The sequence below is a fragment of the Astatotilapia calliptera genome, chromosome 5 (assembly GCF_900246225.1).
Source record: "Astatotilapia calliptera chromosome 5, fAstCal1.2, whole genome shotgun sequence".
Lineage (NCBI taxonomy): Eukaryota > Metazoa > Chordata > Actinopteri > Cichliformes > Cichlidae > Astatotilapia > Astatotilapia calliptera.
The window spans coordinates 24,626,423-24,641,234 of NC_039306.1; the positions used below are offsets into that span (position 1 = coordinate 24,626,423).

Consider the following 14,812-nt stretch of genomic DNA (forward strand, 5'->3'; position numbering starts at 1 on the left):
AATATAAAACAACACAAAAAAGAACAACAAAAAAAATAGCTGCGAGATCTAATTTTGCCACTTGTGATAATAAAGAAAAAATCTCAAATTAAAGCAGACTGAAGAAAATTGAGTGCTGTGAACAGCTGTAAACTAGAGCATGCGCAGTAGTCATTCTCCAGCTTGGAGCCCAGACCGGATGTTGTTATGTTTACTTCAAAATATAAGCATGCAAGTCCTTTGGCAAATTAAAGATAATCACAAACCTCAAATACTAAGGCTGTCATTATTGGGTCTGTGTGAGGTAGAGCTCGGGAGGATACCAGGAGCTATCAGTGATGGGTGACCTGACCACTCAGTTATTAACCACTGAACAATGCAGCTTTAAAAGACTGCTGCTAGTTGTTCCTTCATCTACACTGCTGTGAAAAGTATTTCATGTTTATACGTACACTATTCAGACCATATATATATATATTGTATTAGACAAAGATTACCCGAGTACATACAAAATACAGTTTTGAATGATAATTTCAAAGGAAAAAGGTTGTCCAAACCCTGTGTGAAAACGTAATTACCCCCTAAACTTAATAACTGTTTGTGTCACCCTTCGCAGCAAGAACTGCAGTCATGAGTCTGTGATAACCAGCAATAAGTCTTTCACATCACTGTGGAGGAATTTTCTCCCACGCTTCTTTGCAGAAGTGTTTTAATTCAGCCACATTGGAGGGTTTGAGCATGAACGGCCTGTTTAAGGTCATGTCAAAACATCTCAAAAGGATTTATGTGAGGGCTTTAACTAGGCCATGCCATTTTTGCCCAGTCTCTTTCTTATTGTTGAATCATGAACTCTGGCCTTAACTGAGACAAGTGAGGTCTGCACTAAGCTATTTAAATAAAAATCTATCATCGGCAGTCATCTTATCATAAGTTGATCAGTCTTTCGACAATGCCTTTATTAGCTCTCGTGTGGTTTTTATTATTTCTTTGTAATTAATTATGGATTTTTCTTGAATTATACTTTTTTTTTTCAGTTATTGTTCCTTTAGTTAGCCTAATTTTCATTTACTTTGAAAGTTTCAACCGGAAGCTGGTTTTCATCGCCGGCATGATACCGACTGTGCTAATGTCCATCAGTTCCTGGAAATAATGGCTTCGTCTTAGTGAAATACTACAATGTTGTGTGTGGTTATGTATAGCAGTCAAAGAGTTCGGCATGTGTGATCATGTAAGCCCGTCTGTTGCTGGAGAGCTTTGTAGCGTTACTCATCTGGACAGTACGGTAGATAACTGACGTTACTGTTGGTCAAGGACAGAGACAGACAGATCATGAGGGTTTGGAGGACCAGCCGACAGTCTGGGAAATGTGCAGCTTTTCTCGCCATCTTTATGCTAATTTTGAGCGCAGAGCTGGTGAAAACAGCCTCTGAATATGACCCCTATTACACCCTGGGTGTCAGCAGGAGTGCCAGTCAAGCCGAAATCAAAAGGGCATACAAGAGGCTTGCCAGAGAATGGTGAGTGACTGACAACCGGGCCCCTAATGTCAGCCCATCATATCTTAGCTGACAGTCAGCATTTCACATTTGGCATGAACTGCTGTTAGTATTTGCTTAACCCATCACTGTGTAGGCCTGTTTCAGAACCTTAAATGTAACCCTCTTTGAATCTGCTGGTAATCCGTAATGTCACCCTTTTGTAGGCACCCAGATAAAAATAAGGACCCTAATGCTGAGGACATGTTCATCAGGATTTCTAAGTCTTACGAGGTGGGTGAAAAGGGATCATTAGGCATTTTAACATAGTTCATTTAATTCACTTTCACTTTCTTTATCATAGTCTCGTCCCCATATTGCAGACATTACTGTCAGAGCCTTATCGTTTCCCGTTTCCTGTTTTGCACACAGATTCTATCTAATGAGGAGCGAAGGTCCAACTTTGACCGGTTTGGGCAGAAGGATGAAAACCAGCACTTTGGCCAGTCACAGCATCATGGTTTCCGCAGCTTTCACAGCAGCTTTTACTTTGATGAGTCCTTTTTCCATTTCCCCAGGTACCCTCTGCTGTCAGTGTAATCTGGGCTCCTCTTTGTGTTTGCAAACCAAACAAAAATATATATATAAGCAGATTCCTTACATACATCACACATCAGTTCATACACTGAATACATCAATTTTGCCTTTTACACATATTTAGACTTGATCCTGTTATTCTTGTTCTTTCTTTTTTTGGAGAAGCTTCTCTGTCTCATGAACACTAATTCAACCCAAGCAAACAAATGAAAGTTACAGTTGCAGTTTACACTCAAGCTGTGTACTGTTAGCATCTTTGAGGTTAGATCTTAAAACACTTCATGTTTTTCCCTGCTTTTCTCCAGGAACAGAGACTTTTCAGACAGCAAGTACATGCTTCGCCTTGCACAGTTTAACAACGAAGTCCTTCCAGACAGCCACAAGAGGCCATACCTAATAAAAGTGACCTCAGAGTGGTGCTTTGCATGCATCCATATCGAGCCAGTGTGGAAGGAGACCGTGCAGGAGCTGGAGCCTTTAGGTAAGGATATCAGTGTGTCCTAACACCATCTGGGGATAAAGGCATCAGCTCACAAGATTAATGTCTGCACAACTGCCCATTAGGGCAACAGTGTTGAGATGCTTTACTGAGAGCCTTGCACTTCTTTAATTATTCATTATGGTTTATTTGTTGTTCTTGGTTTCTTGAAGCAAAGAGTGAAACAAGAGAACTCAACTCTATATAATGATTGTGAATAGCTGAGAGTTTGGCTTATTAGAAGCACAGTTAGTCTGTATCAGCCGTCTTGCTGTGTATGCAACCCTCTTGCACCGAGCTGATGTCACCTGTGAGAACAACTGGGATTTACATAGAATTTCACAAGGTGGATGTTACAACTGTTTAACAAAAGTCTCTTGCTTTGCTTCAAGATTCAAGGCCTTTATTGTCACTATGCAAACATAACAAAATTACAGCGATACTAATCTCCCGTGGCACGTAACATTTAGATGGTGACAGAAATAAAAAAGAAAACAAGTAAAATGTAAGAAGTACAAATGATTAAAAATTCTGCACTAACAAAGCTAAAAAGAACAGCAAGAGTGAGGGCGCGTTAGCAGTTTTATAGTACTGGACAGTCTCCTGGAGAGGGGCTGGACTCTGTCTCAGTCTGGAGTTGCCCCTGGTGAGAGGCGGCGGGCTGGGGTGGGTATCCTAATATCCCCTCGGCTTGCTGCCGGTACGTTGGGGTTTTTCCCGGTGGACGAGAGGGTTTGTTCCCTGCGCCTTAGGGTCGGGGAACGGGTCCTGACTGTCATCTGCGCTTATGCGCCGAGTGGCAGTTCAGAGTATCCAGCCTTCTTAGAGTCCCTGGGGGGGGTGCTGGAGGGTGCTCCACCTGGAGACTCTGTTGTCCTGCTGGGAGACTTCAATGCTCACGTGGGTAACGACAGCGAGACCTGGAGGGGCGTGATTGGGAGGAACGGCCTCCCTGATCTGAACCCGAGCGGTGCTCTGTTATTGGACTTCTGTGCTAACCACAGTTTGGCCATAACGAACACCCTGTTCGAACATAAGAGTGTCCATAAGTGCACGTGGCACCAGGACGCTCTAGGCCGTAGGTCGATGATCGATTTTGTAATCGTATCAGCAGACCTGCGACCATATGTTCTGGACACTCGGGTAAAGAGAGGGGCTGAGCTGTCAACTGATCACCACCTGGTGGTGAGTTGGATCAGGTGGCGGGGGAGGACGCTGGACAGACCTGGTGCACCTAAACGCGTAGTGAGGGTGTGCTGGGAACGTCTAGCAGAGGCCCCAGTCCGCGAGATCTTCAACGCACACCTCCGGCAGAGCTTCGACAGCATTCCGAGGGAGACTGGGGACATTGAGTCCGAATGGACCATGTTCAGAGTCTCCATTGCCGAAGCTGCTGCATTGAGCTGCGGCCGCAAGGTGGTGGGTGCCTGCCGTGGTGGTAATCCCCGAACCAAATGGTGGACACCAGAGGTGAAGGGAGCCACCAGGCTGAAGAAGGAGTCCTATCGGGCTTGGTTAGCCTGTGGGACTCCGGAGGCAGCCGACAGGTATCGACAGGCCAAGTGGAATGCGGCTCGGGCAGTGGCTGAAGCAAAAACTCGGGTGTGGGAGGAGTTCGGAGAGGCCATGGAAAAAGACTTTCGGACTGCCTCGAAGAGATTCTGGCAAACCGTCAGACGTCTCAGGAGGGGAAAGCGGTGCTCTACCTGCACTGTGTATAGTGCTGGCGGAGCGCTGCTGACGTCGACTGAGAAAATTGTCAGGCGGTGGAAGGAATACTTCGAGGACCTCCTTAATCCCACTGACACGTCTTCCGAGGAGGAAGCAGAGTCTGGGGATGAGGGGAATGACCCGCCAATTTCCGGGGGCAAGGTCACTGAGGCAGTTAAACAACTCCTTGGTGGCAGAGCCCCTGGTGTTGATGAGGTCCGCCCCGAGTTCCTGAAGGCTCTGGACATTGTAGGGCTGTCCTGGTTGACACGCCTCTGCAATGTTGCGTGGAGATCAGGGGCAGTACCTGTGGACTGGCAGACCGGGGTGGTGGTCCCCATCTTTAAGAAAGGGGACCGGAGGGTGTGTTCCAACTACAGGGGGATCACACTCCTCAGCCTCCCTGGGAAAGTCTATGCCAGGGTGCTGGAAAGGAGAGTTCGTCCGTTAGTCGAACCTCGGATACAGGAGGAACAATGCGGTTTTCGTCCTGGTCGCGGAACACTGGACCAGCTCTTTATCCTCTCCAGGATACTTGAGGGTGCATGGGAGTTTGCCCAACCAGTCTACATGTGTTTTGTGGACTTGGAGAAGGCATTCGACCGTGTCCCTCGGGGTGTCCTGTGGGAGGTGTTGCGGGAATATGGGGTGTCTGGCCCATTGCTACGGGCCATTCGATCCCTATACAACCGTTGCAAGAGCTTGGTTCGCATTGCCGGCAATAAGTCGGACTCGTTCCCGGTGGGTGATGGGCTTCGCCAGGGCTGCCCTTTGTCTCCGGTTCTGTTCATAATTTTTATGGACAGGATTTCTAGGCGCAGCCAAGTGGCGGAGGGCTTTCGCTTTGGTGGCCTCAGAATCTCATCTCTGATTTTTGCAGATGATGTGGTTCTGTTGGCTTCATCGGGTGAAGGCCTCCAGCTCGCACTGGAACGGTTCGCAGCCGAGTGTGAAGCAGCGGGAATGAGGATCAGCACCTCCAAATCTGAGGCCATGGTTCTCAGCCGGAAAAGGGTGGAGTGCCCACTCCGGGTCGGGGATGAGTTCCTGCCACAAGTGGAGGAGTTCAAGTATCTCGGGGTCTTGTTCGCGAGTGATGGGAGAAGGGAGCCGGAGATCGACAGACGGATTGGGGCTGCAGCTGCAGTAATGCGGACGCTGCACCGGTCCGTCGTGGTGAAGAGGGAGCTGAGTGTAAAAGCGAAGCTCTCAATTTACCGGTCGATCTACGTCCCTACCCTCACCTATGGCCACGAGCTGTGGGTAGTGACCGAAAGAACGAGATCGCGGATACAAGCGGCAGAAATGAGCTTCCTCCGAAGGGTGGCTGGCCTCTACCTTAGGGTGAGAAGTTCAGCCATCCAGGAGGGGCTCAGAGTAGAGCAGCTGCTGCTCCACATCGAAAGGAGCCAGCTGAGGTGGTTCGGGCATCTGACAAGGATGCCCCCTGGGCGCCTCCTGGGTGAGGTGTTCCAGGCATGTCCCACCGGGAGGAGGCCCCGGGGCAGACCCAGGACACGCTGGAGAGATTATATCTCTCGGCTGGCCTGGGAACGCCTTGGTATTCCCCCGGATAAGCTGGAGGAGGTGGCTGGGGAGAGGGAGGTCTGGGCCTCTTTGCTTAGGCTGCTGCCCCCGCGACCCGGCCCCGGACAAAGCGGATGAAGATGGATGGATGGATAGTACTGGACAGAGTGCAAAATGATTATGCAAGTTCTAAAATGTTGATAAAATAAGTCATGTACCCATATAAATATGTCTATCTGAAGGATGAAAACATGACTGTACGTGAGATACAGAAGAAGCATAGCTCTGAAGGTGCCTGCCTCATGGGGCGAGCATAATAAATAGCGTCTAAGGTGTGTGGAGGGTCCTTTATTTGTCTGTCAAACAGCTGTTGTGACTCACCTACAACTGCTGAGGTTTTGCCATCCCAAGAAATCCCAGCTTCAGAAACCTGAAGTTGGGGACTATCTCCATGGCTTCTTTCATTAATGTATAGATTTTTTTGAGGTGCATGTGTGGTTTATTTTGTAGCCCAGATGTCTACAATGATCTCTTTGGTCTTTGTGTTCACACACCATACTATTATAATTTGAACCTTTTCCCTGTGTGCGTCATTTAGGAGGCTACTCGTGATTGTATTATTTGCAAACTTAACAGTGGTGCTTGAGTCTGGACGGGTTCGGTAATTAGTGTAGCTTCTGATGCTAAAGCGGTATTAAGTACTGTGCTGTTCAGGTCATTTTATGACTTAAACTAGGGGAATAGTAGTTCTTCTTAGACGCTTTAAGAGTCTCTTATTCCTGAGCTTCACAGTAGTTGTTTAGTGAAAGTGAAAATCAATCTTAACTCTTTACCTCGTAAAGACGACATTTAAAATCCTCTCCGGTGTATATAAGTAAAGATCATTGGAATATTTGTTCCAAGACTAGCCCCAGTAAGCTGTATAGACCTCCTTCGCTAAACCTCTTATGCACACACAGTCATTTTTTTTCTGGAAGCAGGCCGAAATATGACAGAAACCTGAAACTCAGTTCAGAAAAGAGAAACGAGGGTTAGCACTACCAGGTGTCCAAGGGGAAAGAGCTGAAATAAGATTTACTCACATCACTTGCATCCTTTATTATTATAAACAGATTTAGCCATAGATATATTTGAATACAGAGCAATTTGCCATCAGCTTGTTGTAAGTGAAAAAAAAAGGTTTCATTCAATGACATTAACTCACCATGTAAAATTATTGGATGATAACAAATCTGCCAATACTGTTTAGGATTTATTTATTTCTTTTTAACTTGCTGAGGCAGAGGATTTGTTTTACTCTAGTATGCCAGGTCCAACTGTAATCTGTTGTTATTTTTACTCCAGGTGTAGGCATCGGTATTGTAGACCTGGGCTTTGATCGGGCTTTGGCCAAGCAGCTGGGAGCTTACCGTGCTCCCTCCATCATCGGGGTGGTGAACGGAAAAGTGACCTTCTTCCATCAGGCAGTGGTGCGGGAGTTCCTGCGACAGTTTGTTGAAGATTTGCTGCCCCAGAAACTGGTGATGAAGGTAACTAAAACTGACACAATTGTGCTGCTACTGCATGTGTGTGCCATCATCAGTTTTTCTTCTGTGTTTATAGATTAGTCATCATGGCTAATAAAGTTGCAGGAAGTATATTTTTCAGCTAATTTCTGTTGTTTTTGTAGATCACTGACGATAACTACATGGCATTTCTTGAAAACTGGCATGTGGAAAATAAACCCAGAGTTCTGTTGTTTGATCAGGTCCCCATTGTTCCCCTGCTCTACAAGGTAGGAGAAGAACACATCCAGCTCCAAGCAAATAGATCACTCATTACAGAATGAGTTGTTCAGCCTGCCTCATCCCCTGCTTATAAAAAACAAAAATGCATGACGGCACATAAATAGACTCCCAACAGCAAGTGCAGAGGTCTCTGTTTTTGCAGCTCTTCCACTTAAAATTGTTCCTTTTTCCAAATAGATAAATTTTATATTTATATACCGCACAGAATTTTAGCTAACTTATTTTCACCTTAGATGGTTAACAATCAAAAACTAATACAAAAGCAGCGTCATTTTTGTCTTGAGCACCCTTTCAGGCTCTAATCTTTCCATTCGACCCCACAGTTGACAGCATTCGCCTTCAGAGATTATGTGCGTTTCGGCTTTGTGGACCAGAGTGGCACAAGCAGCACCAGGCTCCTGCTGCAGTTCAACATAAACACATATGCTCCCACCATGCTGCTCTTTAAGGAAGACACGGTGAAGCCTGTTGACATCATCCAGGTACACCAGGAATATGCTGCAGCTTAAAGCCGGTTCCTTATGGTAATCGATTTAAACTTTACATAGAAGGATCTTTGTTTTTTATCAGGCCAGAGGGATGAAGCGACAGATGATGAACGAGTTTGTCTCAAACAACAAGTTCCTGCAGGTGCCACGACTGGTCAGCCAGCAGCTTTTTGATGAGCTATGTCCTGTCAAGCAGTTCCACCGGCGGAGGAAGTAAGACATTTTGTGAACAGATTAGTAGTCAATAGTCCTGCACTTATGATCCTACTTAGATTGACCTCTTGTAAACTTAGCCAAGACTGTTAGAAGAAAAATAATTTTTTTTATAACTGTAAGAAGCAGAATAGTTGGACAGTTGTCATGATGGTAATGCAAAGGTTGTGTAGCTACATTTGACTGCGGTGGCTGGGGAGCTGATTGTGAGTGGGTTGCAGGTACTGTGTGCTGCTGATCACAGGCGATGACCCAGCCTATCTCGCAGCCAATAAGGCCTTCCTGGACTTCGCCTCAGCCAACAGCAAAGATGTGCTACGGTTTGCATATGTCTACCAGCGTCAGCAGCAGCCTCTCTGCCAGGCATTGCTCCAAAATCAGGGAGCACACTCTGCTCAGGTCAGTGGTCAAAACACACACAGTCCATACTTTACAAAAGCAATCCCCAAAGTCAAGAGTTCTGCAGCCCGCTTAAAAACCAGAAAATCTTTTTTAGTGGCTGTTATTACTGCGGCCCACCCCGGCCAACGCTTTGGGAATCACTGCTTTGTAACAATCATCACTTTTCTGTCTGTTATTGCTACAAAAAAAACAAAACCTCAAGGACATCCTGCACTTTTTGGCAAACCACCTTCATATACCCAGAACAACTTGCAATGGAAGATCTCTCTGATACGATGTGTCACATTACCGATATGTGCAGACTAAAGATGGTGCAGCGCCTCAAATTACAGTCACAGTGCTCCTAAACACTGACAGGTGGTGATTCTCGAGAGGCGGAGCCAGACTGGTAAAGTCCTGTACCGCTCCGTGAGCGGTGGCTGGAATGGCAGCGAGGAAGACAAGTACCACCTTCATGAACAGCTGGAGCTCCTTCAGAAGGACCCCACCTATCTGACTTCAGACGCCACCTTACCAGAACTCAACAACGAGATGGCCCCCGTAAGTGCCAGCGTAGATGCTTTAGTCGAGAGCCTGCCAGGCTGGGTCTGCATGGGCATTCACACATTCATCTGAGGGTGAACTTCATTGAATTATATTTTTGCATTAATGTCCTTATTTTTCCCTTACCAGATTTTTATCATTCGGTGGATGAATGCTGCTTATGATTACATGCTTCAAATATACGATGACCTTCTCTACTCAAATTGGTAAGACAATACTGATCCAGGGAATCTGCTGAGTTCACTGTAAGAAAGAGACAGTCAAACAATGTTTGTTTTTCCTGATATTTTTGAAATGATTAAGTAAGTGAATCATTCTGTATCAGAATGAATATGAACGTTGAGGTGGCTCTGTATGTTCTTACGTTCTGTCTTTAATTACAGCTGTAACGCTGCTCCTCTAAAGTGTATCAACATGTAGAGACAAAATTAGCTGAAACTCCTTTTTTTACTTCATTTTTTTCCTGCAAGGCGAGAGATGATGCCTATTCTGTCCTTGATCTTCTCAGCACTCTTCATTGTTTTTGGCACCGTCATCATCCAGGCGTTCAGGTGAGGTAGACCCTGTTGGCAGACATGCACACTGAAACTTGACTGGTTGGCAGGTGCTTGCAGATGTTGAGCTGAGTCAAACTCTGGGAAAATATCATGATCTCAAAAGACTGATGATTTTCTTTCTTTGGTATATTTTCAGTGAGCCGGGTGAGAGCAAACCCCAAAAACCAAAACCAAAGCCAAAGGAGCAAACACGAACTGAGGATGATGCATCGAGCAGAGCAAGTACCTTCAGGTAATGTAATGACAAGTATAAGAGCCACTCTCATACCGTCCATGAGCGACTCTAATTGGAAATAATGCTTTTGAAAGCATATTTTGAAATTTTGTAGGTTTTTATCTAGCAGGCAGGATCATGGATGATTCCATGTGACCTAATAGAATAATGTTTGTGCGTTAATAGTTTCTCAGTCCAATACACCAAAAACCTTTGTCAAAAGAGAGTGCAGGTATGGGTCATTTTTGTTAGATACTTTTTTTATGCTTGAAGGATTCTTAGGTCACTTTGAAGTGGTGTAAAAAAACAAAAACAAAAAAACAAACAAACAAGGAGAAACATGAAACTGCACTAAAAAGGATTGCAAAAGAAGGCAGTGTGCAAAGAAAAACTTTGAAAGACCTCCGAGAAAGCCTGGAGAGCTACTGCTCAAGACTAACTTTGAAACTCACAAAAACATTTGGCTCTTTGGAAGCAAAATATAAAGAAATGAATAATGACTCAAAACCTTTGCACTGTACTGTATATGGACATGAACTACAAAAGCATATTTCATTAGTTTTTCCTCTTTGGTTTGTGTAGCCGTCCTCCAAAAAAGGACTTTGTGGAGGTGACAGAGCTAACAGGCATTACATACACCAGCAACCTTGTCAAGCTGAGGCCTGGCCACATCAATGTCCTGCTGGTGCTCACCAATGCTTCCAAGAGTGCTTTGCTCCGGAAATTTGCCAAGGAGGTTTTCTCTTTCTCTGGGTAAGTGTGGAGGTTTTACTTTTCATGAGTCTAAAGTGGTATCTGCTATACTATTGATCTGGCCTGCTAATATCCTCCAATGGCTATCCTAAATCCTAAATCTCTTTGCTGCCTATCTGCAGGTCTGAGACCCTCCACTTCTCCTTCCTCAACGCCGATAAGCATCGCCACTGGATGTCATCACTCCTTCGCTTGGATCGTGATGGTGCGCAGAGCCAGAGCCATTCAGATGACGAGGAGGAGTCTTCCAACTACATGGGCTATGTCCTGGCCCTGAATGGCCACAAGAAATATTTCTGCCTCTTTAGACCCGTGTTCACAGGGGACGATGGCAGCGATTCATCTTCTGATACCTCATTCTCCTCAGACAGCAGGAGGAAGTCCCGTTCCAAGTCAAGGTCTAGCTCACACTCGCGGTCGCGATCCCGTTCCAGGGAGGATGGATCCAGCTCCAGGAGAGGCTCCAGCAGGGCCACTAGCATAGAAGTCCACCATAAGCTTGACAGGCTGGGACTGTGGATGGAGAGGCTAATGGAAGGGACCCTGCCCAGGATACGTGTCCCAGCATGGCCCACGCTTTTTGACGACACTGCAGAGGGCTGAAGCTGAATTAAGAAAATTAGTTTTCAGGTTTGTTTGTTGTTGTTTTTTTTTAAAAGCTCTATTTTGCAGATGTAGTTTGCCACTGAACTGTTGAAACCCAGTGTTTTACAACAGCAGAATGCGCGTTCTTAATTGTTTTGTTAACGTGTTTACATCCACACAATGCATTACGGCTCAGACGTTAGCTCTAGCTAGCTGTGAGTGCAAAAATGTTTATCTACATTCATGAGGTTAAACTCATGCAGCATGGGAGATGTGCGTTTATTTCTGTCTGCTCAAGGACTTTAAAACCACATTGAACCTCTGAACTTTCCATCCACTGTTAACACCTCCCTAGAGTTTGATCTTTTAACGTTATGTCCCACTGATGGAAAAATCTGACACTTCAGAGGCTTTCTTTGGGAGCAGGCTAATGATGGCATGCAAACTGAAATTGTTGCACTGTTACAGATGATTTGTCTCTGTGGGATTGCAGGATCCTTCAATTGAATTTGATTTTGTACTTTAGTTTGCTATTCATAGCTGACATCGCTTTCAGACAAACAGAACTTACACAGCCTCAGAACACCCAATAACAGGGTGAAATGCATATTGATTAACCTGCTTGAGGCTGATTTACCTGTTTTGTTTGTTACCTCCAATCAACAGGAACAATAAATCAAACCGTATATTTGTCCATTTTAATACTTGGCCCTTTAACCACAGCAGATGTTAATGCATGGAATAAGTAGACCTAAAATCACATCATAAAACTCACCCTTGTCTCTGTAATAGAATAATTTGCTGCTCAACAAATAATAATTGTATTCTTCTATGTCTTTTGGAAGTCATTCTAACTGTATAAAATGAAGTGTAACTAAATTCCTTTTTAAAACGGTTTATTTATTAAAGTGTGCAAATATGTTTGACCTTGATATCTCTGTTGTTTGTGCTTCTTTTAACCGACACACATTGTTTATGTATCTACACAGTACTCATCATATACAAGCGGGCAAATGGTTGACTAATTGAGTCAGATGCATTGTTTCCACAGTATATTTTTAGCATCACTTGGTATTTAGAGTACACTTAAATATTTGACATTGTTTACATTTCAACAAATAATACAAGAACAAATATTGACCATAAATATAACTTCTGCTACATTACATCAATGCATGATCAGCATGTGCTTGAAGTACGCTGCGTGTCACGGACACTCGTGTGTTTTCGTACTAGAAGACTGGCTCAGTTGTTATTAGGAATGTAAGACACTTTCTTCTTGGTCAGGTCTTCGGGGCCAAAGGAAACTGGCAGAAGCTCTTCCACAGTCATCTTCATATACGAGCCATCAGGCTTTGACAAGTATACATCCCAGTTTGATCCAAACTGTAAACGGGGAAAGCAAAGGGCTGGAGTCTTACAGGATAGTCAAGTGTTTCACACTGAAATGTTTGTTTAATGACAAACTAGCACCTTCTAATGTGTTACACAGGCCACAAACAGGATAAATATTGGCTAGAGTGACGTGTGAGCTTGTCACTGTGTACTGTATACAATCACTGACTGGAGATTAAAGGTCCCCTTTAAACAAATCTGTTCCAAACCAAAATGAGCAGAGTTAATACCTCTCTCATGAACTGCCTGCAGCCTCCACATGGGGAAATGAACTGGTCACTCATGTCACTGAGGAAAGGAGAAGAAGAGTTTTGAATTGGCAAATAGTTGTTTACTTATATGAAATGTAGAAAGAAAAACTCATGGCTTCTATTTAATATTAGGATTCACGGCAGAATTTCACATACTTAGTTATAGTATCACTTCTCCAGCTTTTTCAAGATTTGTGACTGCTAAGGAGAAGTATCCTACAGCCTTAACTCTTCCCTAACAAACAATATACAGACAAAAAAAGTCTTAACCTGGTTTAAGAAATAACATTGGTAGTCTGTCTGTGTTTCTTAAGGTTTAGCGACGTGCACAAAGACATGCAATGAGGAGTGAGTCATAGTCTCAGACTTTGCAACAGCAGGAAGGATGCCTGCATCTGTGGAAATGGAGAACTTTCCAGATTACTGTGTGTGTGTTAATTATACGTGCTCCTTACCTGGCAATTGCAATGGCCTTGAAACGTCGGTGCCCTTCTGACACTGCCTTTGCAATAACGTTCCTCTCAGCACACATTCCCAGATTGTAACAGGCATTCTCCACATTACAACCTGCCGAAGACACAAGAATAGAAAGGGATTGTTTTTGGCAACATGAGCAATAAACGGGGTTCTTCACATGGTAAAAAACATTCACAGCTGTTTACCAGCCTTTTACCCTCCCCAGACATTCCCACTGAGGGACACTTGCCAAGGTTTGTACAGTCCAGTGACACTGACCAGACTTTTGTGTCTTTGCTTTACTGTAGACAGTGGTCTGACATCCCTCTCGGTGCACACAGTGCCGTTGAAGCAAGTGATAACCGAAGGGCTCCCTTAGCTCGCGGGAACGCTAAGATGTGTTCCTTCTCAGAAATGTGATTTAACTCAGTCATGTGGAATTATAAAAAGCTGAGGATGTAGAGCCACACGATAAATAATAAACCTTTATCTGAGCTTTCCGCACCAAGTCCAGACATTTGAACTGTCAGGTAATCATTAACACAGCGGATCAAGACAACTCAGAACAAACTAATGTGTAATTTCTTGTGCATTTCATTTGGATAAAACAAAAACAAAGGTAAGAGCTGGGAGGTTTTGTCATTTCTCACTCGTGTGTGGAGATCTTGCACCATAAAGAAGCAAGAATTGACTTGACTCAGATACAAACAGCATAATAATTTAGCTCACGTCTTCCCGTCTTTCACTATATACTTTTCAGGGTACAATTATGCTAAAAGTTACTTTTGTGTTTTGGTGCAACAGCATTCATTCAGTAAATAGTAGCCAATAACTTGCTTTTGTGTTCACCCCAAACCTAAAACCATTACCTTAAAGCTTCATATGATATACATGCATCTACTAAACAACAAGTTTCACATGAGACTTACCTGTATGCACACTGTTGTCAAGGGTGAGCAGCGCAGCCCCGACTCTGAATTTGCTGTAAGGACAGTAGGTTTGCTCCTTCGCCTCGTGGGAGAGCTGAATCAGTTTTGCAACTGTCTCTTTGGAAACATGTTTAATGTCACGATCCTCAATATGCATCACCTCACTGTTGGACTGGGTTCCTGCCATGATTACGGTTGTATTTTCTAAGATTTCTTTTAAAGTTGGTGTGTGAGCCTGTTGCAGCTCAGCTTTAAATGTGAATGGGACCGAGGGAAAGGGGAGAGGGCACAAGCAGCCAATCACTCACCAGAATGTCAGCATGCTGTCATAAAGAAAGGGAGGTGTTGTCCCTTTGTGACTTTTGTGCAGATGTGACATGAAACCGGGGTTTGGGCAAGACTCTGACTTAAGTGTGACTCACCTGCCTGACCGGATTCTGAGGAAGTTTCGTAGTGAGTTTTAGTTTTAGTTT

General features: G+C 44.4%; 2 protein-coding genes across 2 annotated transcripts; one reads left to right on the top strand and one right to left on the bottom strand.

Moving 5' to 3' along the window:
- The first annotated feature begins 1,069 nt into the window (after positions 1–1,069).
- Positions 1,070–12,240, top strand: LOC113022699 (dnaJ homolog subfamily C member 16-like). Its single transcript, XM_026168383.1, has 15 exons — positions 1,070–1,496; positions 1,682–1,748; positions 1,887–2,032; positions 2,357–2,532; positions 7,111–7,295; positions 7,436–7,540; positions 7,877–8,035; positions 8,124–8,254; positions 8,476–8,653; positions 9,014–9,196; positions 9,329–9,405; positions 9,670–9,750; positions 9,893–9,988; positions 10,553–10,723; positions 10,846–12,240. The coding sequence occupies exons 1-15, from the start codon at positions 1,309–1,311 to the stop codon at positions 11,324–11,326; spliced, it is 2,424 nt and encodes an 807-aa protein (XP_026024168.1). The 5' UTR covers positions 1,070–1,308; the 3' UTR covers positions 11,327–12,240.
- Positions 12,188–14,679, bottom strand: LOC113022700 (cytidine deaminase). The gene is made up of 4 exons (XM_026168384.1): positions 14,340–14,679; positions 13,410–13,521; positions 12,934–12,991; positions 12,188–12,694 (listed from the first exon to the last, which is right to left on the bottom strand). Exons 1-4 carry the CDS (start codon positions 14,524–14,526, stop codon positions 12,554–12,556), a joined length of 498 nt encoding a protein of 165 aa, XP_026024169.1. The 5' UTR covers positions 14,527–14,679; the 3' UTR covers positions 12,188–12,553.
- Between the last annotated feature and the right edge of the window lie 133 nt (positions 14,680–14,812).

Excerpts from the sequence above, each read along its gene's own strand:
- LOC113022699 (XM_026168383.1), top strand. The coding sequence starts at position 1,309 with ATGAGGGTTTGGAGGACCAGCCGACAGTCTGGGAAATGTGCAGCTTTT. Across the intron at positions 1,749-1,886 it reads GGATTTCTAAGTCTTACGAG|ATTCTATCTAATGAGGAGCG; the intron begins GTGGGTGAAAAG and ends TTTTGCACACAG. Across the intron at positions 2,033-2,356 it reads TCCTTTTTCCATTTCCCCAG|GAACAGAGACTTTTCAGACA; the intron begins GTACCCTCTGCT and ends GCTTTTCTCCAG.
- LOC113022700 (XM_026168384.1), bottom strand. The coding sequence starts at position 14,526 with ATGGCAGGAACCCAGTCCAACAGTGAGGTGATGCATATTGAGGATCGT. Across the intron at positions 13,522-14,339 it reads TGACAACAGTGTGCATACAG|GTTGTAATGTGGAGAATGCC; the intron begins GTAAGTCTCATG and ends TGTCTTCGGCAG. Across the intron at positions 12,992-13,409 it reads AAGGCCATTGCAATTGCCAG|TGACATGAGTGACCAGTTCA; the intron begins GTAAGGAGCACG and ends TCCTTTCCTCAG.